Source organism: Hetaerina americana, unplaced genomic scaffold, assembly GCF_022747635.1.
Source record: "Hetaerina americana unplaced genomic scaffold, ioHetAmer1.1.p SCAF_5, whole genome shotgun sequence".
NCBI classification, from domain to species: Eukaryota; Metazoa; Arthropoda; class Insecta; order Odonata; family Calopterygidae; genus Hetaerina; species Hetaerina americana.
This window is the reverse complement of record NW_027287095.1, coordinates 65,189,917-65,216,643: the sequence shown is the minus strand read 5'-3', so window position 1 is coordinate 65,216,643 and position 26,727 is coordinate 65,189,917. Positions and strand designations below refer to the sequence as shown.

At 38.3% G+C, this 26,727-nt stretch overlaps 2 protein-coding genes across 2 annotated transcripts in view; both read left to right on the top strand.

Moving 5' to 3' along the window:
* Window positions 1-1,794: 1,794 nt before the first annotated feature.
* On the top strand, window positions 1,795-3,445 carry LOC139693898 (transmembrane protein 14C). The gene is made up of 3 exons (XM_071592219.1): window positions 1,795-2,130; window positions 2,540-2,729; window positions 3,146-3,445. The coding sequence occupies exons 1-3, from the start codon at window positions 2,055-2,057 to the stop codon at window positions 3,207-3,209; spliced, it is 330 nt and encodes a 109-aa protein (XP_071448320.1). The 5' UTR covers window positions 1,795-2,054; the 3' UTR covers window positions 3,210-3,445.
* A 15,640-nt stretch (window positions 3,446-19,085) lies between these two features.
* LOC139694089 (nose resistant to fluoxetine protein 6-like) overlaps window positions 19,086-26,727 on the top strand; it is a 31,464-nt gene continuing 23,822 nt past the window's right edge. Inside the window, exon 1 of the mRNA XM_071592515.1 lies at window positions 19,086-19,191. The gene's annotated coding sequence lies outside the window, so the exon portion shown is untranslated. The remainder of the gene's footprint in view (window positions 19,192-26,727) is intronic.

Genomic DNA, 26,727 nt, shown 5'->3' with positions numbered 1-26,727 from the left:
TATTTATGAAATATACAAACGATACTAACTAACTCTTTCATACTCCGCATGATACTCGTCTGCACAACATGGATTCGGGTGACGTAGTATGTAAACAAGTAGTAACGAAAGATTTCATTGGCTCGAGAAGCACTTCCCACGAGGACTTCTCATCTTCCATAACTTCTCCGAGTCCAGACTTTTCTGCCTTCCGGTCGGCAGAAAACGTTATCTAACCCAGTGACGGACTTGAATCTGGAGATATCTTGAGGAGAAAACTTACGCACGTTTCTCCAGGAGAGAGAAGTTACAGACTATCCCTGGTCACGTCCTAGAAAACGAGCAAAATTTGATCTGAACTGAGGGTGCAGGTCAAGTATTTCATTTCACTCATCGACGGCATTTGGCAGAAAATCATCACGCGTGCCTCTCCCCTCCCTGAACCCTAACTATTCATCTCCAAAGTAATCATTTGCCCTGCTCTCCATTCTCTAGTTGACGGTCTTCAGAACATCTTTGGCTGCTTGCGGAATCAGACTTATTCTTCTGCAGTTCTCGTATATTGTTGCCTTTCCCTTTAATAGAAACGATCACTGATCTGACGAAGCCTTTCTGCCAAATTCCACCCTCATTAATGCAACGAATTAGGTCATTAAATCTCCTCCTACTCCTACCTTTTCTTAAACGTTGCAATAGTTCCGCGGGAATGTTGGCTACACACACGGCCTTATTTTATTTCAATTCCCTGAATGCCGTTTCTATCTCGGCATTGTGTAAACCTGGACCTAACCTTTTAGGATCAATGTCTTTACCATTCAGTTTTTCAACCCCTCCATCTCTCTTCCATCCTTTCTGGTTGAAATAATATTTTCCTGACTTATCTCCGGTTGTTAATACAGATTTCCCCTTTTCTTTACCGACATTGTTTTAATCTTCCTGTGGAACGCACCAATTTCAACATTCCTCTGCAAACTTTCCATATCCTCCTTAGTTTGGCCCTGGTTTAGGTCATGAGCATAGTGTTTGCATATACAGGCGAAAGAGGAAGTACCGTGTCAATTCTAGGGAGATAAATGAGCTGGAGATATAGTCGTGTACTTTGTGGAACAATATGAGTATGTTGGTATTTCTGAAAAATCTACATTTTGAACCGGTCGAGACGGAGTCGTGGGCCAAGAGCAGTTAACTAAATATCATGCATAATTATCACAGTCGACAACTACCTAATGCGGAAATTAGTTCGTTCAAACGGGTATATTTTGGGAGCCATACTATGATGCACTTTATCTTCCTTCTGTTTCTATTCCAACATTTTTTCCTGGCTTGCGATCATAAAAATAACGCAATTCGTCGAAGTATTCTCACATCAATTGTATACAAAAGGATTCGCGTCTAAACCAACCATCACGCATAAGTGATTGGCGACAGCATGGCTTGGAATTACCCTATTACATTATTTGCGGCGTTTAAATTAATGTTCATGTTTTTAAACCTTTGAGCATAAATATAAATGCCTCCAGCCATAACAATACCTGTTGGAATATTTAGTATGGAATCTTTCGAAGGTGGTCAAATGATGAGGAGTTACCTATTAATCAATCAACTATATTATTTCTACACTACTTATCTAATTAATGCATCACTTAATTATACATTTTTTGCAGTTGGGAACTTTTGGGAAAGTATGTGCGTATATGAACATTCATTGGTATCGTCCTGTAAATTTTGAATTCCCACTCATTGCCACCTGTTGCGATTTCTACTAGCAGTTGACTAACAGCGCCAACGCACTAGAACGTAAACCAGAGACAAACACTTGAGCAGTGATAACGAAGTAATCAGAGGTAGATGTCATTATACTCCCGTTAAAGTGGAGATAAATCACTGTAATTGTTATCGGTCATTTATCGCGGGAGTTTTACGTGGGGTCTGCATACGTCTATTGAAAAATATCTGAAGTCATTTTTCTGGTGTACGTGGTGGATTGGTGCTCTTGTTTGCGTCTTTTGGTAAACAAGGGAGTCTGGTACTCTCCCTCTGTCAAAACACCGCATTCCGTATCTTAACTGGATGAAATGGGGTTGGATTTGATAGGTTTTGGCTATGCTGCAACTGTGGCCGCTGGAGGAATAATGGGCTATGTTAAAGCAGGTAAAATTAATACATTAATCAGTGTGGGGTAAAGTCAACTTAAGTTGGCAATTTATTTGTAGATGTTCATCACTTTTCATATGTTCAATATAAGTTTCGATTCTCCACAATATAACAGCGCAAATGAATGAATAAGTTCGCCTTCCCATTCATACCATGGATTTCTGTCCATCAAAACGCCACGTTGTAACTGGGTTAAAATCGAAAAGCTGAAGGGCGCAGCTTAATTGTGAAATTAATTGCAACAATTGGCACTCTTTTCTGCTGTCATTGGCGTATTATTTCGCCTTACTAATAATGCTTCATAATATGGACAAGCATTAGATAACTTGCAGTCGTTGAATAACCTTAAAGAAGGGGAAGAAAATGTCTTCTCATATGAGAATAATTTTTATTTATTTAATTATAGGCAGTACACCCTCTCTTGGAGCTGGATTGTTATTTGGAAGCATACTCTGTGTTGGTGCATACATGACAACTCAAAACCCAAACAATTATTATCTATCACTTGGAACTAGTGCTGTCCTGGCCGGTGTCATGGGAAACAGATTCTACAATTCTGGAAAATTTATGCCCGCAGGGTTGGTTGCTGGATTAAGGTACGACAAAACTCTGATAATGTTTACAGTGGGGTGAAACACAAAATAGACTAACTTAGGACTACTTTGCTTGACGGTGATCACATGTTTTTACAGTAAATGGGATTGCGCACTATCACATGCATGAAATTGAAAAATGACAGATGGAAACGTTTCATATGAACCCGTACACAACTAGAGGGGGTAAATAAAAACAAATACATAGCGTTAGTGGAAAGTTTTCAAATTAATATTTATCCAACCGGGTGCAATCCATTTATCTCCAATATTAAAACCCCATTCTTATTGGAGTTGATTCATTGAAAAGGCTTTGCTTAACATATTTATACATGTTTGTCTTAACATTTCAAGTACCACTTCATATTAAGTTAACACTTCCACAGATTTAACCTATTCATATTTTTCTTTATTTGCAGTTTGATAATGGTTATGCGCTATGGTGCTCGTGGACTGGGCCTTGTTACTGTTAAGTCAAATTAATTGACTCCGTAAAGAGTACTCCTTACCACATCTCTTATTTAACTTAGCACATATTTTCATTCACCTCTGTACTTTTGTCATGGATACTTATCACTCTGTATGGGGATTACTATTCCATATTAAAGTCATTAGTGCATTTGAAAATAAATTGAGGACATAAGACTTAATGAAATATCTGTTTTATAATCTATAAATCTTATTAGAGAATATGTTTGTAATAAAGGTATTTATCCCACATATTTCCATGTTTGATGAATATATTATTCTGTAGGGTGGTCGAGGGAAATAAAAAACCTCACCAGCAGTTGAACCACATACACTTTCAAAAGCACTAGGTGAAAAAATCTCTGAACCACCATACTGTTCTAACGTTTTAAAACCATTTGTCAAAATTCTGATGCCAAGTGACACTTAAGATAGAATATGTTATTTTGCTTGTAATGGTTTGGTCAGATGTGACTTGAAAGATAACTTTTTATTATTAAAAGTAGTTATTACCTTGACAAAAGTAGTCAACCCAAAGTTCAGTTTTATAATTGAGAGTAGAACCCTGGTAGTACCAAGCCCAATGGCATGTGAAATCCACCCATCAGGTGCCAGTTCTGGCAAAAAGGGGGCCAGTACTTTTCCCCCTGCTGCACATTGTTTCTACTTGGAAAGTCATAGAATTGAGGTGAACCTGAGGTTGGCCAGAGATATCGAACAGATTCAAACATGGGAAGGGGGGGAGGAGGGAGTAAGGAATTTACCCTGAAAGACTGCGAAGTTCACTAGAGAGCTCAAAACTAATTAATTTACTGCTTGATCCAATAGCTATAAAGTTGAGTCTAATTCTAAACTTTTACATAAACATGAATTTAGATAGTGATTTCAAATTCATGTGCTTTATCCCTGCCATGACCACGCCAACATAAATTAAATATATTATTATTTGCAGGACCTTTGTCCAACACATTAACTAAAAAGATTCCCAAGGACAAATGTAGCATCTGCTTTTATCACTGGGATTCCATAGGTAAAATGTTGTGAAACAACAAGTAAAAGATTGACCCTTGTCTTATTCAGGAGCATACAACACGCAGTGTGATTCTTGTGCTAAATGTTACATCAGTCAGAATGGAAGGAAATTCAGTAAGAGAATCCAGGAACACGTTCAGTGATGGGAAACCCAAGACTCCTGTTCCCTTTCGGCATAATCCATCAATGAGACCTCACATACGTGCAACCTTCAACAAAGGTTCTTCACGTTGAAAGAAAAGGCCCCAGATTGGATATTCTTGAACAATTTTGAAGCTATACGGCATGGCTTAAAAATCTATTCTTAAATACCCGGTGTTTGTGAACCATTTTCCCACTCTTCCCTCACCTTTCTCAAATCATTAACTTCCTACGTTTCTTTTACTTTCTCCAACCAATTCCCATCTCTTTCCCTCTAGCTTCCCTTCCAGGAACTCCCTGCCGTGGCTCTTTCATCTGCAGTATCATACTCTCAAACGCCCCTTTTTTGCTTCTAACTTCCTCTTCCTGTCTCTCCTTTCCACATTCCCTTCCCATTTTCTCCCCCTTCGGCTATTTATTCAGTTATTTTCTTGTATCTATGTCTTGTACCAGTTGATGGATGTGAGTCAAAATGAGCATCATACAATTGTTTTATTTTTTGGAAAAGTGCTATACATGTTTACCTTATTAGGAGAGCATTTCTGTATTTAAGCTTGTCATTATAATCATAAGCATTCAATACAAATTCATCCATCTTTCTAGACTGGTTTGCATGATCACATATACTTATTGCAAAGTCTAATAGAAATTGCAATTCATTGCCATAATTATAAGTTAGATACCCAAATATTCTCAGCAAAACCTAAAATCAATGCCTTACATGTAACCCAAGTAGGGTTCCAGATACCTCTGAAAAATACCACCATGGTGGGAAGTCAACACACTAGCTATTACATGTATCAACATGAAGGTACAAGATTTACCCCCCAAGTAGCAAAGGATTTTGTATAACTGGTCTTGCCAGATTACAAAAAAAGGAAATTTTGTGCAAAGTATGGAATATATAATAAAGACAGACTTCAATAAAGAAAATTTCTGGTTGTGGTTTTGCTTCATTGTGAGCAAAGTATTTGCAAGAGTTCTCATTGATTTATCTTAAAATTAGCTGATTAATCCATGGATACACTTAGACGATCTGCCACTTCCAGACACTAATTATGAACTCAAGCCTAATATGCCCTGATACCTCATAAAAATATGAGGGAGTCTACTGGATCGGTTGCTCTCCATTGTCCATCACATTAACCATCGAGATGAGAGTTGCTGAATCACCGGATGTGATCTAAAATCTTATGATCCCCAGAGTATACATCATCATTCTCGGGAACTAGCTTCAAATTAAATAGGTGAGTATATTGTATTACTTTAAACTAGTTGAACACTTGGCAAAATTTTATAATGAGCCTCATTTTCAAACGTAAATAACACCGCATATCCTTCTGGAAAAGTAATTGTTTTTATTTTAAACATGTATGTTAATAATAATCAATTGCTTACTTTTTCAATAATGACTTATGATATTGCATCACATCTGAATAGGAAACTATTAACCGTGCTAGGATATATTGTTTAAATATGCTTTCGATAGGCATTCAGCAAATGTGGCACCCATCTTGCGCATAGCTTTCGCTTCCCTCACTCTTTGTGCAAGAATTTGTGCACCCTTTCCGCAGATATCCCCACGGCCTTAGCTCTCCACTCACCTTCACTCGCCAATCGTCTAACACCACATCGTGCAACTTTTCGATGGTTTCCGGTGTGGCTGAGGTTTTCGGTCGTCCTTCACTAGGGACATCTTCAATAAATATGCGACCACGTTTATATTCAGCTTCCCACTTTTTAACGGTTGAAATTGAAGGAGCAGAGTCCCCGTACACTTTAGTTAGCTTCGGATGAATTTCCTTTGGGGTAAATCCATCCAAAAAGAATAATTTAATGACAGCACGAATTTCAAGTTTTTACATTTAAACGAAAAACACAGGAGATGTCCACTGCAACGATACGAGTGAACAAACTACTTGAGCGAACAAGTCGAAACTTGTCTTTTGAACTAATGGCACATGCGCCCAGGCTGGAATCAAATTGTCGCCGATTGGATCGCCATCTCTGTGTCAGGCCGAGAGCATTTCACCTAACCCTCGTATTATGAGATTTTACAGCTAATATAGTTGTTATTTTATGTGACGGAAAAGAAAATATTAATAGTATCTTGATAAAATATACAAGCAGCATAATAAAGATGTACAAAAACATGATTACGAAACAAGAGTGGACATAGGCTAAATATATCTTATTCTAGTTCGGCTAATGCCAAAGTTTCTGTGAAATGCATGAGCACATTTAATTAACTACCTGCTTGTGTGTTCTGCACCATACTTTCAAAAACCAAATAGTAATATTATTGTCAACTCAGACCAGACGGGCTGCAACGATGCTGGTCTTATCATAATAATATGAAATCACTGAAACGTTTTTTAATTTAATTATTTAACTTAACTTTAATCGTAGTTCTTACGCTAGCGGAATTATATTATTAATGCCGACGTCGAAAAGTGCTTGAGGCGCTCGTTCGTAATTAAGCCGACAGGTGACACTTCACTTCACTTTAGATTGCTACAATATCGGGATATTTCTTACCCTTGATAATTGCCACCCATTGTTTGTATTCTTCCCTCAGCTCAACTTGTAATAGAGAAGAAAAAACATGTTCACATGCATATATTTTGCTGTTGAATACATATAGAAGAGTTTTTAACAAAGAAATGAGAATCGAGCACAATTCTTAACTATTTCATTGCTATTTAAATATTTACAAATGACTAAAAATTAGAATTAGGTTCGTTAGAAAAATGAAATATTTTTGACAGTGATATAAATGCTGCAAGTTATATTTCTATTCCTGAGAGGAAAGCTTCATACTTTGGCTGGTTAAGTTTAAAGAAGTAGATGACTTTTACAGAAAAAAACATTTAAATGTAAATAAAACTGAAACCAATGCGGTGTACCACGACTAATACATGTATAAGGAATATTGAACACGTATAAGCTTTCTAATCGTTATCTTCCTGTAAATATTTTTCAATTTAGTGTAATTTCATCCCTGGGTAGCACGCCAATGACGGAAAATCTGTATTACAGCATCAAATGAAAAATCTCCTTTATGTTCCCGTTAAATATCCCGCCTTTTCCGGTTCAAACCTTTATTCTTCGGTAAAACTCTTTAGAGTCCGCGTAGTAAATAGCTCTAGTATAGTCTAAGCGTAGTAAATAGCTCTAGTATGTGAGTAGAACTCCAGCTCGGCGAGCTGAAACACAAAAAAATATGACCAAAAATCACATTTAAAGTATTCATGGACCACATTTAACAGAATCCCGCTCAAGATGGCATTGGTCGCTCATTCCTTGGAACTTACGGCATGGGCGTTGGCAGCGAAGGGCAAGGGATCCCTCCTACATTTTCTGATAAGTTACAGGAAGATTATATTTATGTTGTTAACCAAGTCATTAACTCTCACCAATAAATATATGCCAGGATAAACTAACGTACTTGCATAGGCGAGGAAAGGTAAGATAATGATCGATTTGCTGGGCCTACGACGAGCCTTTGCCGGTCTTTCGATCCACGTCTCCAAGATTTTGACCTTCGCTCATTGAAAATGAATGACATTTAATACGAAAAAGATACCCCACGCGATTTGGAATAGGAGGATAGTTACAGTTTCTCCCATGTACCGTAAAACTCTTTAGCAACTGTAATATCAATTTCAATTAGGGAGAAAATAATAATTTAAACAAATGTTTGGTCCTGGGCAATAACTTTGTGAATCCCAAGTCATATGAAAACTAAACTGGATTGTAACTTCCCCAACTGAAATAATCTCGAATAAATTTACTTCTCTTCTTCCAGGCTGTAAGCCATCCTTATATTCATATGTTGAGTATTCAATCCCTTTGCTACTCTTATTTTTACGTTCATTGTCTTCTTCCTTTGATTGATAGTATCTGCACAGATTGATAAAACAGTTCGGTGCTGAGGGATTCCTTTAGAGTTTGCAAAGGTCCTTTGGAGATAAGTTTACTTAAAATATATTCCTGATGAGGGTTTTGAGGACGAATTCATTCTTTTCAGAGGAATTCCATGGAAATATATTCTCTATCACCAAGGGCAGACACGTCGCAAAAAACTGAAAAATTAGGCTTAAAAGGGGTCTTCCTTAAATTAAGTTAAGATATTTTAATTTTTTTGTACTCACGCCCACCTTGTAAAGATCCATAATATGTCCTAAAAATCAACTGTTCCCACCCCTTTTCGGCACTATATTGTTATCCAATACATTGAATATTAATAAAGGGTGCATGTTTCTAAAACACGAAAAAAGCTCTCTAAGGTTAAAAGGACGGGTTTTGCACGAGTACTATTCGGTTCATTTGGGGGCCGTACTGAAAAAGTACACAGCCTTGAAATGAAGCTTTTTTTGACACATATAAGAAAACTCCCTTAAAATTATATTCATGTTTCGCCAAAGTGTATCAGAATGCATTCGCGTTTCTGTCACATCGGAGGCCACTAGCAATGTAGTGACAAGACGGGAAGGAAGCATTAATATCACTTCGAAGAATACTCTTGCTGCTTTTAGGTGCATTACTCAATGCTCCCTTCATGACAACGAAATAATTAATATGTAAATCGTCTATCGCCAAAAATGGACAAATGTTTTATTTGCAGGTGCGCAATGCCTTCGCACGGAGTTACTGGCAATCAAGGAAACGCCTGGGAGGAATTCCCTTATGGCATCTAAAGAACAAAGAAAACAGCTTTTCGAGTTTTTCAAGAACGTACTTTGTTTTGCGAATACAAAGGCCAGAGATAATGGGAATACAGACTGTTATCCACCCCGATAAGATAAACATTATAATTTGAATGTCAATTCAATTTCGACCATACCTTCGTGTAAGCAAACTTCAGCATATTTCATTACGCGGTTTTATAGACTCGCAAGATAGCTTAAGCTATGTTTCACATTTCTATCAAACTTCGTTTATACTGGCATGCATGGGTAAAAAAAGGCCTGTGGGGTTGTCGCATGTATGTAATCAGAAACAGACTCATGGATAAAAAAATATCGACATGATTGCAATACTGGTTGGAGAGGAAGGAAATTGGTGGCTAAAGAGGAAGACGATTGGTGATTCAATAATACTCCTTAAATAGGAATCCATCGGCTATTATTAGGTATCAATCGGTGAATGGTGTATTGTAGCCGGGGGGTGGCCCGAAACATTCTATAAAGGGAATGATAGGGGGGAAGTAATTCAATCCTAAAAAATTTCTTATTGCGTGTTAAATTAGTAAATATTCAGCTCCTTTGAAACACGCAAATATTTTTCTACTCACACAAAAACTAACTGGTACAATGCTTCTCTTGTGAGGTGGCTGAATTTTAGTGGAAAGAATACCATGGAAAACAATCTTCACATTACACAAATATCGATGAGGGGAGCGAAAGGTATGAAAACGGATAACTGGGCAAGTTTCACACTCCACAGTTTCCCGGGAGCAGATGCGGATTAAGATCACAATTTAGTGATTGTGAAGTGTAACGCCCGATTGAAAAAAATAATACAGGAAGGACGATTCAGGAAATGGAGCGTAGAAGCACTGATAGGATCGAAAAGGAAAGAGTATTGGCAGGCTGTGGAAATAATCATGTGATTGGGCGTATATTTGGGTATATGAGCAAATGTATATTCATATGTACATGTACGTGTGAGCTCGAATGAGTGGTGTCCACCCTCCACCACGTGTCCTCACGGCGGCTCGCGAAGTATTCAGTAGATGTTGACGCGTGTAGCTGTAGTGGATCCCATGAATATTCCGATATTTCATACGAATATAAAAGGACATACCAATTAATTTGATTAATTAATCTACGACACCCGGCGAATACTTGAAAAATGAACTATATTGTAAAAAGAAATTGCTATCGGATGATGCATTCCCGTAGTTGGAAGAGCTAAGGCTGGCATAAAGATCGTCCATTCATATGATAATTTTTATGCATAATTCTACAATCAAGTGGTAAGTACTCGTATTTGTTGGTATCTAGGAATAAGATGTACGATCATATTCAATTCCATTTAACACTCCAAAGTTCTCAAAATATTTCCAATACACCTTTCTTAATTGAAAATCATGGCGCTTGCATACAGGAGGCAATTTATGTTCAATTAATAGTAATTAATTGATAATATATGCTGGAAGAGGTTAAAATATTGGCATAAAGTGGGTAGCCTCTCATAAAAAAAAGATCTAGGGGTTATTGGTTTTTAATTTTGATCACATAATACCCTCTCCCGCACATATGGTATTCCCATCACATGGAGCTTTCATAACATTCTTTACTCGGTAAAATGATAACCTACCTATTCTATAGGATCAGTCCCATTAATATTTAAAGGGATTTGTGTCGTCTCGGAAATAATGTCGGAAATTTCTCCTATTTCTGAAATCGTTTTCCTTGGAGATCATGTATGCCCTACCAGAAAGAAAAAGAAGTGGTTAGGACTATTAAAAATAGAGGATATCAATAATAAAATGCGATCGACGTTTGGAATTTGCCATGTATAAAATTTCTGGAGCAGTAAACTAAAAATCTTCACCGAAAACATTTAGGAAGTCCTTTCTGTAAAGAGGAGAGGTACTGACGACAGCCGACATTTTTCGAAAAATTCTCTGTTCTTTTAGCAACATTTCCTGCGCCAAAGCTTTGGTTGCTTGACTCAAAAAATTAGTCAGGTGAATGATAAGAGCAATTCATAAATTATTATATTCTTCGGTTCATCGCGAAAATTTCCGAATAATCTTCTTGAATAAAACATTTCCTCTTGATCGCAGATAGTATTGGCATCGATAAGATGCCAGCGCACACCATTATCACTGAAAGTTTAGCGGTGTGAAAGATATGCGCTAAACTCATCCCGAAGGTTTGAGCACTTGAGGCTCCTAGGTACAGCTACATCTACATAATACCCCGCAAGTCGCCGCAAGGGCGTGTGGCGGGGAGTGTTGGGTAACCACCCGTAAAAGATAACAAAACCACATGCAAAATCAACACATCCATGTAAACCTATGCCCACAGTGGCGTTTACATTCATGCAAAAACCCTTTCAACCTACACGAATGCAAAACACAAATACTGTATACTGTCAACTAACAAACAATTGCACCTGAGGATGCAGTAAAAATTTATCCAAAAACGAGTAAGCTAGAATTTTAAAAGTAAGAAGGTGAAATTCCACTGCCACATGGACATATAATATACAACGGTCTCCTCCCCCAAGGACACAGGTAGGGAATGTGACCCAACTCTGCAGGTAGCGGGAGGGTCACCGCACAGAGAAAGACGTGGGATAGAAGGGGAAACTTAAAATCAGAAAGCAGAGCAAGAAATACTGTAAAGAGCACTATATTATTTAATGGCATTCTAATGCGATCATGCAGAAAGGGTTTTGACAAAAAAATACACGAGGTTAGTGAAAGTGCATGCAATTGAGTAGAACTAATTATTCCCTAGACGCTGAGGGTGTCAAGTGGAATTTTTGCTATTCATAACCCTAAAATTGCTATCCCGTATTTTCCGTGGGAAGAAGTCCTTGAATCTGCTGGTTCTGGCATCTATTTCCCGAATTTTATTCGATTCGATAGTCGATTACGTCGCTTTGGAGTTGATACTGAGGATAATGTTTAGCTTATAATCTTAAGCAGACAGACTAAAGTACATCTTAGGTATTATTTACAAGGATTAATGGGATGAAATTTCTTGGACAGCATCAAGTCTTGAAATAATATGTACTGCCGCGAGCTTAGTGAATAAACAACAGAAATAAATTTGTGTATTCTGAAAGAATAAATAAAGTCAAGGGTCGTTTCTTTACCTTAGAACTAAATTAACACGCTCCTTTCGATAAACCATACACAGGAGTCAGGTCCGTGGCGCTTTAAACTGGCAACACCAAGCTGGGGCATCTACACATCGTTTATACGTTTAATCCACCTATAAACTGTTGCTTACTCTGCACGTAGAACTACCGCTGCCGATGGAAGGATTGCAAAGTTCTAGATGACGAAGTACATACGTCATCATTGCGCACGTCGCCTAAGGGCAGCGACTTCCTTCCCTCTCCCGCCATGCTCAATGCTGGTGAATTTAAATTTTATTTTCTCCTTTAGCTTGTATGCACTTCAGACAAAGTGTACGTGGATTGGCGTAGTGACCAGTTCGTGATAAAAACACAAGTGTGACAGGTCTCTTAGGGGATTTAGGCTGGGAACCACTTGAAGTGCGGAGAGAACAAGCGAGGCTTAGACTTTTAGAAAGGTTCAGAACAAACGAGTTTAAATATGACACTGAAGGAATTATAATGGCCCCACACTACTTAGGTAGATCAGACCACAAAGATAAACTAAGGGAGATAGATTCCAAGACAGATAGGTACAAATACTCATTCTTTCCCCGAACAATCAGTAATCATAATAGCAAGAAACCGAAGTCACTTTAGAAATATTAAAAACGTTGAATTTACAAGTCGGAACAAAATTAAACACTATAGAGATGTTAGGTATACTTTCAGGTGCATGTGTATGTTAGTTGGTAGTTTGAGTGTTTGCATGTGTGTGGGGTGTAAGTGTTCATGCATGAATGTATGCCATGTTTTTTTTTTTTTATATATATGATTTTGTCGTTATTGCATGCGGTTTTTTTTTTCTTTTTCTTTTCTAAATTATGGGTGGTGCCCTAGCACCCCCCGCCACACGCCCTTGCGGCGGCTTGCGGGGTATTAAGTAGATGTAGATGTGATTGGTTGGTTTTGGGAGCCACAATACGATACCATACATTTAATGATGAATTTTCAGAGACCAATTTTTAATATCAATAAATTGCAGGAATAATTTTCCCAAATATATTAGGGTATAATTACATCATTTTCAGGCCCCGGTGGCTTCGGCGTAGACTCCTTGCTTGCTAACCCAGGGGTCGTGGGTTTGACTCCTGCGGGCGAGGTAGGTTTTACTCCACATAGTGCTTGGGTGATTATCTTAGTTGTTATTTCCATGTTAAAAATCAAATTTTAAGGTCAAATAGGCTGTTTTCGGATCATCTTTAAGTGAATAAATAAAAATAGAATTAAAGAACTCAAATCAAGGGCTATTAAAAAGTTGTAATGGAAGTGGAATTAAACTGGTATTTTGTAAAAAACCGCGGAATATAAAGACAGAAGATAGATAAAGTGTTGAATCTAATAGCTATGCTTTAACATTTTGATATAGATTCATTGATTTCCAGAATAAATCCGTCATTAGTGACACATAGGGAGAGTAGTTAACATAGACAACATATGGCTTATTAGAATGACCCTAAGTGACGTCAATGCCCCGAGCTGCATGGAAATGACTCATCTGATCTCTCTGAAACTCTCACATTAATTCAAAATATTTGGCCCGGCATTCATGCACAAAATGTGAAAGAAATAATGCGCATGATGTAAATTTTAACCCTATACAACTTTCCTCTCCCTTTACTTTATCGTCAGCGCAAAACAAGAGTCGTTTCCATGATTTTCCCCCTTCATATCAGTAAAGCTACTGCTTAAAGTTTATAGGGACGATGGATACCGATACAAATTTTATCCAACTCAATTTACAACAAGTTACTATCAGATAGAACAGCATTATAAGTTGTCGAAGAAAATTTATATTATCAGCATAATACCGAGACTCTCTCATCCACCTACATATCAACGACCTGAAAGTACTTCCCTTCAGCTGATTCAATCACTCCTTCCTCTATCTCCCATATAATATTGAAACTATGCATCGAACTCAGTTTAACTTTAATTATTCTGGTATTATTCCTGAGTTTTTATTTGTATGCAAAAAAGAAAAAGATCCATCGATTTCTCGGTGAATTAAACCGCATCGGCATAGCCTTGATTTCAAGGTGGCACGAAAATTATTGCAAATTCCTGGTTTCCTGATTGTTTAAAATGGAAAACCATCATTATTCGAGCACAGACGTCACGAAGCGTTTCCTTTCCGAAAAAAGTAAATCGCCTTTTAAACCGATTGAGGACTTTCATCGACTAACCTGGAAAGAAGAGAGTAGGATCGAGAAACAACTCGCTCCGAGGCCTGGTACTATAATGGTAAAATACGTGACGAGCATCGCGAAATTATTTATTTCAAAGACTGAAGGCCTTGTTTTCTCATGGCAGTCGTCATTGCTTCGAAAATTGAACCAACTCAAAAAATAAATTGTATTCCATCCGTTATTCTCGATTGATTTTCATCAATATTTCCAATATATCTATGATAAAACGAAGCTATATCAAACACATACATAAAAAGTTAAATAGTAATAACGTTTTGATTCTACTTTCATGATTTTGTAAAATATCAAAATTCTGCTAGATAAATAATAAATTTTCTCCTCCATGCAATTTTTTACTTCCGGTTAAATTCAGTGTAACTTTGCTTTGCATTACTTGATCTTTTGGTCGTATTCGTCGCAATTTTTCTTCTTCCCTCCGAGAAAATAGTCTCATATCTTCCCGCCGCAAACGTATACCCGATCTGTGGAATAAAATTTGTCCACCCTTATTTTCCATTTCCTTCTTAATGAAGGACAGCTTGGTTCATTCAATGGTGATAATCTCCAAAGCCATAGGTTATCGCAGCTCTATGATAGTTTGTAGCTTTTTGTGTGATCTCTTCGACACATAAGCCGTGATTATGAGTCAAAGAGATCATATATTAAGCTACAAACTGGCTCTCCTATTTCTCTTGCAATTGTGTTCTTCGGCTAGAGCATTTTTGCGACAACACTCCTGGTAAATTTATTCCAGCCAGATTCTTAATACTGCCTTGAGGTTTTCTCGATCATTCTCCGAAAATTTCCATTTATAATATGCTAAATCATTATTAGAATCGTTCATTTAAATTCACTTTGCGCATATTTTAAAAAAGTACTCTTAACACCTGCCCATTTCATGGTAATTTACAGCCAACAGTTTGATTCTCGATGTACCCGATTTGAAAAATTTTATAGGGATTTCTGGTTTCCATTTTAACCCTCACTTGCATTTTTTTGTGAAAAATTCAATATACTCGTGCGTGTGTTACACTAAAATAGTCAGTTCTTTTGGTTACCCTCGGAAATCACAGCACCTGGTGGAAAACCAGTGAATTGCCAATAGGGAGTAAAAAAATTATCTCACGATTCAGCGAGATGGGTAGACGAATTTCCACTTTTATTCTGAAATTTCTACATAAACATCAACCCGGGAAACATATTTGAGAACTCCTTGATTTGTCATATTTCGGAGAGGTGTTCTTCGAGGAATACCAGGTGGTGAATGAAGCTTTTTACTGCCTAAAAGATTTTATTCTTCTTGATGAATTTTCCTTGCCTATCAAAACCCTAATTTTGCGCATTTCTAGTGCGCTTCTATTTAGAGGTTTCAATAAGTTTAAATGGCGGCTGCATAATACCTACGTATATATACGCATCCGTGAAACGAAAAACCTGGATATTTCTCAATTCTCGTACATTTCGATTCAAAATATGGGAGTCGTGACGCTTGTTTAATTGAACGTTTTTAAGAGGGACAATACATAAAAAATACTAATATTTTTAAATAATAACGGTAATACTTATCGAAATACGGGGCAGGAAATTGATAGACTACGGCACGCCGCCAACTGCGCTCATTTCCCGGGCCGCATTTTGGTAACTGCCAGGCAGATGATATAAATATTCCATGAACATGAAGGAAAATGTGTAATAAAGTATTGATACTAATATTAAAGGAATTCATCATAAACCATAACTGTAATAGCTCATTTTTTACCCTGAAAGACCGAAACGCGTCAAAATAAATTTCCAGTGAGATGCGGCACGATTTAACGTCATCCGATTATGATAATACGTACTTAATGCAATTTATTTCCACACCATATGGAACAAATTTAGGAGACGCCCTGAAAGAAATCCACAAATAATTTTTACCGATAAATATGAATCGCACGAACAGTAAATATGCATGTTCATATGAAATCAATGATATGCCTTTCGAGTGCAAAATAAAATTGAAAAATATATTTTTTTATGTCTCCAATGAATCAAAATAAAATGGTCTTTCATTTTTGAGTTTACCGCAAGCCGACTAATTTCCAAGGATTCAAGTGCCCATAATGCCTTCCTTATAAAATCTGTGGGGTTCGTTTCAACGTTGAACATCGGTTAAAGTAAAAACGGGTCCTTGTCATATTCCTACACTCAGCAGCGTTTGCCCGGTTGCCGGCTCGCGGGGTGACTCCCTCTCTATATCAACAATAGCTTGAATTTAAAATATTGAAAAATACTGAAAACGGAATTTTATAGTACAATTTGATCAAGTTTTGGGAAATTTATATTTTTGATGCGTGTCAGTTAGGATAAATGACATGCGCACATAACCAGATGGATCATTCATTTTAGAGTGACTCTTCAAAGATTCATCCTCCTGGCTCAAAAAAGTCATATTTTGTATATTGGTCAGATTTGTTTGACTTTAGCACGCTGTGATAATGTGTGATGGAGATGGCATTCTAAAATTAATTATTTTATTACCTGGTGGAATGTAAAAAAAACGATAAAAGGCGATCTGACCACTAGGTGCTCTAGATAAAATTCTGACAAAATATTCTAAAACGGAACGTGACCCTAATTGGATGAATGATAACCGGTGACGGTCGTTTGTTACCAGATAACTTCTAACTGGATTCTCAGCCACTCAAGTGGGCGATGAAAACAGTTAACGAAGCTCTTTTTTACTTAATATTAATTAGAAGTTTTACGGTTTACGTTTACTGTTGAACAAACAAGTTTAATGAAGTAATCTGGCCAAACTCCGTCCCCGTAGATTTTAGGATTAAGTTCAGAAAGGTCTTCATTCCAATTTTCCAGAAAACCCTCGAGTGGCTCTGCGTGGAAATTATCAATTTGTCATACATGCCTGGATCAAAGCTAGTCTCATCCACCTCACCTTACTTTTCAATATTTACGATATCATTACACTCATTTCAGCTGAACTTATCTTTTCGCCGTACAGTTTTCACCGTTCTTTAATAATACATACACTGATTTTCTTTTCTTATTTCAGTTCCGATTCGTGCACAACCGAACTGAAAGCAGTGAGAAAGAAGAAGACACAAATGTGAACAACCAAGGTTAGAATTGGGGCATTGGCTGTTAAACGATGCTAAGAAGAGGGTAGCTTTTAAAAATCACGAGAGAAATGAATTTTAAAGATGTTAGGTTTGTGTGGGGTGAGGTTTATAGTGGGGATTTCTAGAGCAATAGTTACACAGTAAATTAGGGTGGGAAAGAGGAGGATCAACGTGGAGTACGCGTAGCATTGAATTGGGAACTGGGGAGTATAGTAGTGAGTATTGAGTAGGTGAGTGATTTAGTTAGGTATTGGTAGAGAAAAAAGCAGTTACGACCTAACTGGTGGTAGCCCACGTGCATATGCAGATAAGTAGCCACCGGAAGGAAAAAGTGGGCAATTTATACGATAAATTTTAAGGAATAATTGGGAAGGTGCCGTGAAGTAAACATATAATAGTGATGGGATTGGAACGTAATGGAAGACAAAAGAAGAGTCGGGAGGTGGTTAGGAGAGTACGATTTAGGAGAAAGCAATGACCGCTTGGAGAAATCAATCGAGTTCTGCAGGTGAAATAGTTTGATAAGAACTAACACCTGGTTCAAACACTACCACACCACGAATACCTGTTTCGTTGGTATTTTGCCGCGTATGACAGCAACCCCAACGCTAGGCGTTCCGTACTTCCATGGTCCTTGTTTCCTTCGGTACTCATAAAACTAATTTCAAAAATCCCTGCCATCTGCCACACTCTCATTACCGTCTTAGATGATTGTGGAAAGGTTTTCCTTTGCTTTACCACATTGACTCATTTTGTCCGCACCCGATGTCTTGCGTTTCTTTAGGTCTTTCACTGACTGCTCTGCCGAATTCAAATATTTATTCCGGCGCAAGACCAGATATCATCATTCGACTGCTTGGCATTAATCAAGAACAAAATTAGATCATCTTCAGGGCCATACTTCAGATCATCATAAGGGTCCTCGCTAGCTAGGATCCAAGCACTCGCACGCGTCCCAGCCTTGTAATCGACCTGCTTGCTGCTCGCCTCAGGAGGGCCTCCAAGTGAGCTGGACCATATGCAGTCCCCTTTAAACAACATAAACTTTCAGACTAAGAAAAAAAATTCTATCATCATCGAATCTCAGGTTTTGTGGTAATTACGAGGACTTTGAGAGGGTTTCGCTTTGGAATTTGCCCTTCAGTCTCAAACATATCGAAATCGAATTCAGAGCCTACACAGAGTGGGAAATCATCGTCTCTCATTCATTGACCATGTAAGCTGACTAGCTCTGGCAATGAGTTTTGGTAAACTTTTATTTCCATTTTATCCCAATCAAATCCATCCCACCAGTGACGGGAATAACTCGTAAATTTGCTCATCGATTGAAGGAGGAGGAAGAAATGGCAAACCCTCCGAGGGGCTGGACATTTCTGTGAGCGAGACGTGCACCCTCCCCTCCCAACCTCGCCTTCTCCCCCGACCACCTCATTACCCTGAAGTCGTATTCATTTGTCTTCCTTCGCCGACCGCCTCATACCCCACTTCCTTTGACTTGTGACTTCGACTACCTTCCAGGCCACGACGAGTTCCGAAGGCAATCGGACGCGCGCGTCACTGGTCTCCCAGCGTTCTCACCACGAGTGCGATTCCTGGCAGTGAGAACCACGTTGGAGTCAACAGCTTTAGCGACTATTTTCTCTGGATTCTAACCAGGTAAGACCAATCCTGTATTCTTACCATCTTTCTATGACCAAAATGCAAGATATGCTGTTCCTCTGTAGTCATGACAATGTGAATTTCACAGGTATGCTTGACGTTATTTTTTTCTCGAAAATTATGAATATACCCGGGGTAAATTTTTACGAGAGGATGTGATATTTTCTCATTTCACCTTGCCGGTAGAATCGTGTTGATGCGCTCAGTTTTTCGCTCATGTATTTAAAACCCACAGTAATTTAATTGCATCAATTTAATACTTTAGGTTGCGTTTTTTTTCTTTCAGGGGTTAAATAATAGTCTCTTCAAGACATGTCAGGATTCATGAGCCCTTCAGAGACGTATCAACCCTTTGGTTTACTCTACGTTAACTCATGTTTCGTCCATTAACTTCCATTAAATGGCTTCAGCAGATGAAATATTTAGGATTTTTACTCACAACACAGGTTATATAGGGAGGGCTGAAGGTTCTGGAGGAAGCGCATTATAGTTCGCTAATTTTGGAGAAGGAAATAGTTGGATAATCACGCGGCGGTGCTATAACGCTCGATTCACGTCATTGCTGACACATCAATAGTTGTTTTAATCTGCTTGCCTAGTGAGACTGCTAGATATTCTCCCCAATGTGGATAAAAAATTGCTCTAAATGCTATTCTATAAAATACTACTCTTGGTACACAGTAGATTTAACGAGCTTGGCTTTTTTTATTTGGGCATAGGAGCATATTTTATTTTCCTTAATAATTTGAAGAATTCAGAGTAAACTAGAGAGGGTATGTTTGTGTGCTCAAGAACCTCAGCTGTGATTAAAATTTTATTTGCTGTATACCATTGAAATGTAATAGATTACGTGTGTTTCGGAAAATTATTTGATTACTTAGATGAAAGCGTTGTATTTTGCCGTCCCAGTGGCTTCGCTGATTCCCGCAAGTCACCTACGGAAGTCGCTCATTAATCTCCTCAATGTGTCGGAGGTACTTGAGCCACCCAACGCGAACATATCTACTCCGTGAGGACACCGTTTAAACCGGTTCAATACTTAGTACTTGTTATGTTCTTAATCGTATTCTATTGATATTGGGTAGCCATATCGTTGGCTGCTTGACTGATGTACGCATACCTGCTGAGAGGGAAGTATGAAATTGATATCATCACTATGAATCAATATTTAATATCACAGATGGATTTTTTCTTCAGAGAAAATGACAGATCGCATCCAAGAGAAATTAATGAAAAGATTAATAAGATAAAGAAAATTAAAAAGATAAAGAAAGAATTAATAAGATTAAGAAAAAAGAGGCTAATCCGCAATTTGTACATGTCTCAGAATGCTCAGATGCGAGTGGGGGGGTTGAAAGTCCGGGTGGCCAGTGTTAGGAAGAGGTGTAATACAGGGTTGCCCATTATCACCGGTGCTGTTCAACCTGTATGCGGAGGAAACGATTTAAGAGGCATGAAAAGAACTGGAGGTAGGAATGGAAGTCGTAGGGGAATTCGTGAAGTCAGGTTTGCTCATGACCAAGCTCTAGTTTGTCAGTCAGCGAAGGGGTTGCAAGCGTTGCTGAATGAATTGGAAACTCAGTGCGATAGAAATGGGATTAGAATCAATATTAATAAAATAAAATTTATGCGATTTACCAGAAGGAGAGAAGCTAAGCTACTTATTAAAATTGGCGGGCGAAAACTAGGGCAGGTGGAACAGTTTTTCTATTTCGGAAGTGTTTTGGACCAAGATGGTCAAAGTCGCAGGAGCATAGGAAGAAGAATTGCGTTAGGTAAAGAAGCTTTCGCAAGGAGAGGGGAATTGATGACAGGAATGTTGAGTAAGGATGCTAAGAAACGGTTGGCCAAAACTTAAATATAGAGCGTGGTTTTGAATGCAGAAACATGATCATTGAAGAAAGATGATATGAAGACTATGAAGTCTCTTCTACCACCTAACCCCTCGTCACACATTTGCAATATTAAACTTACAAATAAATTAGTCGGGACATACGAGGTCCATCCAATAAATACGCGAACTGGTGCAATTTGTAGCCAAGACGCGAACCATAGCCCACTAGCGGCGCTAGTTGCCTGAGACCCAATGAGCCGTTTCTGATTGGCGGATCGTCGAGCTGTCCGTATGGTGCCAACTATGCTAGCTTCTGTTGTCCTTGTTTTAACTGTTTGTCGAAAATGGATATAGACGAAATCACATAGCAACGAATCAATATCAAGTTTTTTGGTGAAGTGCGGTAAAAGTTAACAAGAAATTACTGAAATGTTGACAGCTTTTTACGGTAATAATGCTCTGAAGAAAACATCCGTATTTAAGTGGAATAAACCAAAACAAAAATCAGGAAAAAGCCGATCGAAAATCAAAGCCATGCTCCTGGTTTTCTTTGATGGCGAATTTGTTGTTCATCATGAATTTCTTCCAGAAGGACGAACAGTAAATGCTGAGTTATACCTTACAGTTCTCAAGCGATTGTGAGATCGGGCAGATGTGGACGCAATTATGCGAGAAACGACGAGAAAACTAAAAAACCTTACTGGCGAGGACTTCCAAGGGTGCTTCAAACAGTGGAAAATAAGATGGAATGAGTGCATAAGCAACAAATGGAGAGTACTTTGAAGGGGACAAAATTGATGTAGACTAAATTTTGCAAAATACAGTTTTTATGGTCTCAGTTCGCGTATTTATTGGATGGACCTCGTAAGAAGAAGAATGCGTTAGGTAAGGAATCTTTCACAATAAGGAGGGAATTGATGATAGGGACGTTAAGTAAGGATGTTAAGAAAAGGCTCATCAAAATTTTGATATGGAGCGCAGTTATGTATGCCGTGGAAACATGGTGCTAGGGCACTAAAGCTGGAGGATGGACGTAGACTGTAGGCTTTTGAAATGTGGGTGTGGAGTGGGATGGAGAAGGTTAAATGGACAGAAAGGAAAAAAAATGAGGAATTGCTATGGCGGGCGAAGAGAGGGGATTGTTGGGAGAAATCAGGAGGCACAAAAACTGTGTTACGGGTATATTGATCAGCAGTGGGATGTTGAAGACGGTGATAGAGAGGAGAATATTGAGCAGAGACAGAATAGGGATGTTAGACGGGATAAAGGGAGGAAGGAAGTACAAAAGATGAAGAAGGACTTAATGTAGAGTTGGTTGCGGGATTTATTAGGAGTCACGAAATATTTATTTGGCAGTTGTGCCCATACAAAGCCTACCTTAACTGGTAGATTACTTAATAATAAACAAATATAATGAAAATGACCTCTAGTAACTACGGGACTCGGCCCAATCGGTTGTGTCGTGCCCGCCAGCGGGAGAGACAAGGCTTCCGCCGTCGTCACCTCGCGAAATACTTGTAAAATGAAAGAGACAGGATAGCGAGGATCACTGGAGCGATAGTTGTAAATTCAAATGCGGCGGGGGAACAAGAGTTAGGGAGGGTGGCATTAATATTTAACAGAACGGTAGGAAGAAGCGTGGTAAACATAGAGCAAGCGAGTGATAGAAAAATTATTGGTGGAAGTCAAAGCGGGACCAACAAACTTGACCATTGTTGAGGTCTACAGCCCACCAAGCAATCATATGGAGGGAGTAATCGACAGGGTTTACTTTCAATTTGAGGATAATCATGAATGCTCCGGAAGGGAAACAGTTGATAGTGATGGGGGATTGGAAAGTGACGGTGGGCAAGGAAGGTAAGGTAGCAGGTAAGGAAGAGATGGTAGTGAGGGGGGGAATGCGGTTTAGGAATATGGCAAGGAATGACCACTGGGAAAAAGCAGTAGGGTTCTGCAGGAGGTATGGGTTAATCATTATCATCAGGTGCAAAAAAGGGCGAGAGTATTCATGGAATGGAGGGCTCAAGAAAGTATCAGTTAAACTACATTATAATCAGGCGCAGATTTAGGAATAACGTAATCAATTCGCACATTTTTCCGGGAGCGGATGCGGACTCAGATCACAATTTAGTAATAATGAAGTGCAACGTCCGAATCAAAAAGATAAAACATGAGAGACTGTTCAGGAAATGTAACGTAGAAGCAGCATTATGGTTGAAAAGGAAGGACTATCAACAGGCTGTAGAGAAAATCATGAGTGATGAAAGAAAGCTGGATAAAATTGAGAAAAAATGGGAACATAACAAAAAGGGTATGTGGAAAGCCGCAAAAGAGACTGTAGGAATAGTTATTAGGATAAGGATAAAGAGCCCATAGATTCCTGATGAGATGATTAGAAAGTGAAGAACATGGAAGAATTTAAACTCAGGGATTGATATAAAAAGTATAAAGAATTAAATAATAAACAGGCAGTAAATAAATACAGCGAAAGAAGCTTGTGGGAAGAGCAGTGCTTAGGTATGGAAAGCTTACAAAGAATCGGTGAAATTCGTGCGCTGTATAGGAAGGTAAGGCAGGTAAGAGTCAGGAAAAAAAGAAGGGAACAGCCACGCAAAGATTCGAAGACAAGTCATGGAAAATATTAAATGAACCATCAACCAATAGCACAATACCACGCAAGCCGTCGCAGGGGGCGTAATTTGATGGGTGTTAAAGCATCAGCTTTAAATGAAGATATATTCATCTACATCTACATCATACCACGCAAGCCGCCGCGAAGACCTATGGCGGGGGTGATAGGGCGCCAACCAGGCATCCATAATCCCAATCATGTCACGTCTACACAAATTTAGTTTGATCATACATTCGAAAAATGTTAATCACACGAAAGAAAGTACTTGCATGTAACAATATTCAATAACATAATACGTATATTGAAATCCTGCTGTAGAACTGTTAAAAATATTGGTACATCAAATTTAAAAAATAATAACATGTAGGAAAGAACATGGAGGATACGTACAAAATAGATAAACTGCCAATTCTAATTATCTCCTTCGCGATTGCTTTCATGTCTATTTCGATCTCTAATTGTACGAGGAAAAATCGACTTTTTAAATCCATCCATTTTAGTATGTATCTCCTTGATTTAACGATAGCGATCTGATCTGCAATGGTAAGTCGGGACCTGTAACATGTCTTTAAATTCCTCAGATAAGTGACCTGCCTCATTTACGCAGAAAATTTAACCTGTATTTAAACCTACGATCAACCAATGGTTCCCATCCTAATTCTTTCAATAGTATCCTGACAATGCTACCTTGCTCATAAAAACTTTTCACAAGCTCAGCTGCTCTACGTTGCACTCGATCTAGTTCCAAAATCAAGCCTACCTCGTGAGGATAACACACATCCGCAGCATACTAAAGGTGGGGCCTAGACAAGGTGGGGCCTAGACAAGGTGGGCCAGGGAAGATTCAAGAGAGAAGAAAGAAATATATGGTAAAGACAGTAGACCTAGCATAGAAAGAAAATATGATGTAGATGAGTATAACTTAGATCAGGACTTATTCGATAACGACATTGAAAGGGCATTTAGGGAATTTATAACAAATAAGACCGTGGCGGGAGATAACATTCCCATGGAATCATTTACGCTTTAGGAAAACATGGAAGAAAGAGCTTGTATGGGCTAATTTTTGGCATTCACGAGGAAGGAATTTGGCCGGAACATTTCATTAGGACAGTATTATGGAGTGTCCTGCGAGAATCCAGAAATAGTTAGTTAAGTTTTTTAAAATATTCTATAATGAGGTATGTAATTTTAAATTGTAAATTAAGCATACGCACGAGTTAAATGCCCTTTCCAGTTTTAACAACAGCTCGTTTGAAAGGTCTTACACTGCTACCATAAACAAAGTGAGTAATAATGAGAGAAGAAACTATTTGCTTTTTTAGTGTGATGGGCATAACATACTTTCCTATGGAAGTGGAAGGATTGATTGACAGTTCTGCAAGTTTTTAAAACTTTTGAAGACCATGACAAATGTTCATCTTTAAGGAGGTCTAGATGTGTAACAACATTCTTAAATGGCATTAGTATGCCTTGAAGATACAAGTTGAGTGGTTGCAATACAGCGATAGATTTTAGCAGCTTAGGATATCCAATCAGTATAGCTTTCGTTTCCATTGAACTTGGGCTATTTAAGTTTTGCGTGCTCCATCTTGTTACGTTGTTAAAGTCAGCATTAATTTGTTGTATAGCGAGAGGAAAGTTATTGATTGTGGTACTTAGATATATTTGGAGGTCGTCTGCATACAGGTGATATTTGGAGTATTGAAAAGATGAAGAAATGTCATTAATGTATAACGAGAATAGTAGTGGCCCAATAATGAAGACCTGTGAAACACCGCGCGTTATAACGAGCCATGAGTGCCACCAGCCACCACCCTTTGTCGGAAACCTGAGAGGTAAGAGGGAACCCATGCATGTAGCGGCAGTACTTGAAAATCCAAGCAAATTTAATTTAGCCAGAAATACATCTTTGTCAATCGAATTAAATGTTTTGCTAAAGTCCAGTACGACAAGAATTGCGGCCATCTTTTTATTAATACCTCGTCGAAGGTCATCAGTTATCCTGACTAGTACGTATGATAGACGTTGATAGGACGCCTTCGAAATGTGGGTGTGGAGAAGAATAGAAAAGATGAAATGGGCACAAAGGGAAACAAACGAGGAAGTGCTAGGCATGGTAGGAGAGAATGGAGAACTGTTGAGAGAAATGACAGGGAAGATCATTTTGATTGGAAATGAAATGTTGAAGAATGTGATGTGAAGAGAAAACTCAGGAAAACGAGGAAGAAGAAGAACTAGGATAGGCATGTTGAATGGAATGAAGGGAGGAAAGATGCATGCGGAATTAAAGAGGTATTGACTCTAGTGTCTGATTTCAAGTTGTGTTTTAAGGAGAGGCAAGTAAATAAAGCAATTTATTAGAGCATCGAAGTCCTTGGTTCAAGTCCCGCTCATGAAACGTTTTTACGAATGTGACCACCTCGATTCCAACTTCCCCACTTTTGCTTTGTTCGTCTTTAATATGTGTTTCTACCCCTTTTCCTTACATCTATATCCATGTGAATGAATGTAAATATTAATAAACATAAAATATATTAATATTTTATTAACATATAATTAAATTAAAAACCTGCCATAACCGGTAGATTATAATAATAACTATTAAGTAATTTATAGGTTAAGGTAGGTTTTGGATGGAAAAAACTACCAAATAAATATTTTGTTACTCCTAGCAAAATACGATCCAGCGACCTACTCTACATACCTTCCCTCGTTTGCCTAATATTATCCCCTCAATTACAGTCTTTGACATCCAACTGCCGTTCAATACGCCCTTCATCCATTTTCCTACCTCCTTAGGATTTCTCTCAATATTCCCCTCTCCTCGCACACCATATCCGGCAAATCCTCATTTGATTTCCTTTCCGTCCAATTCACCTTCTCAATCCTCCACTTCCAATTTCAAAAACCTCTAATCTACGTATATCATCCAGCTTTAATGATCATATTTCCGCGGCATACATACTACGCTCCATATCGAAGTTTTAACGAGCCTCTTCTTAACATCCTTACTCAACGTCCCTGTCATTAACTCCCTCCTCCTTGTGAAAGCCTCTTTGCCTAG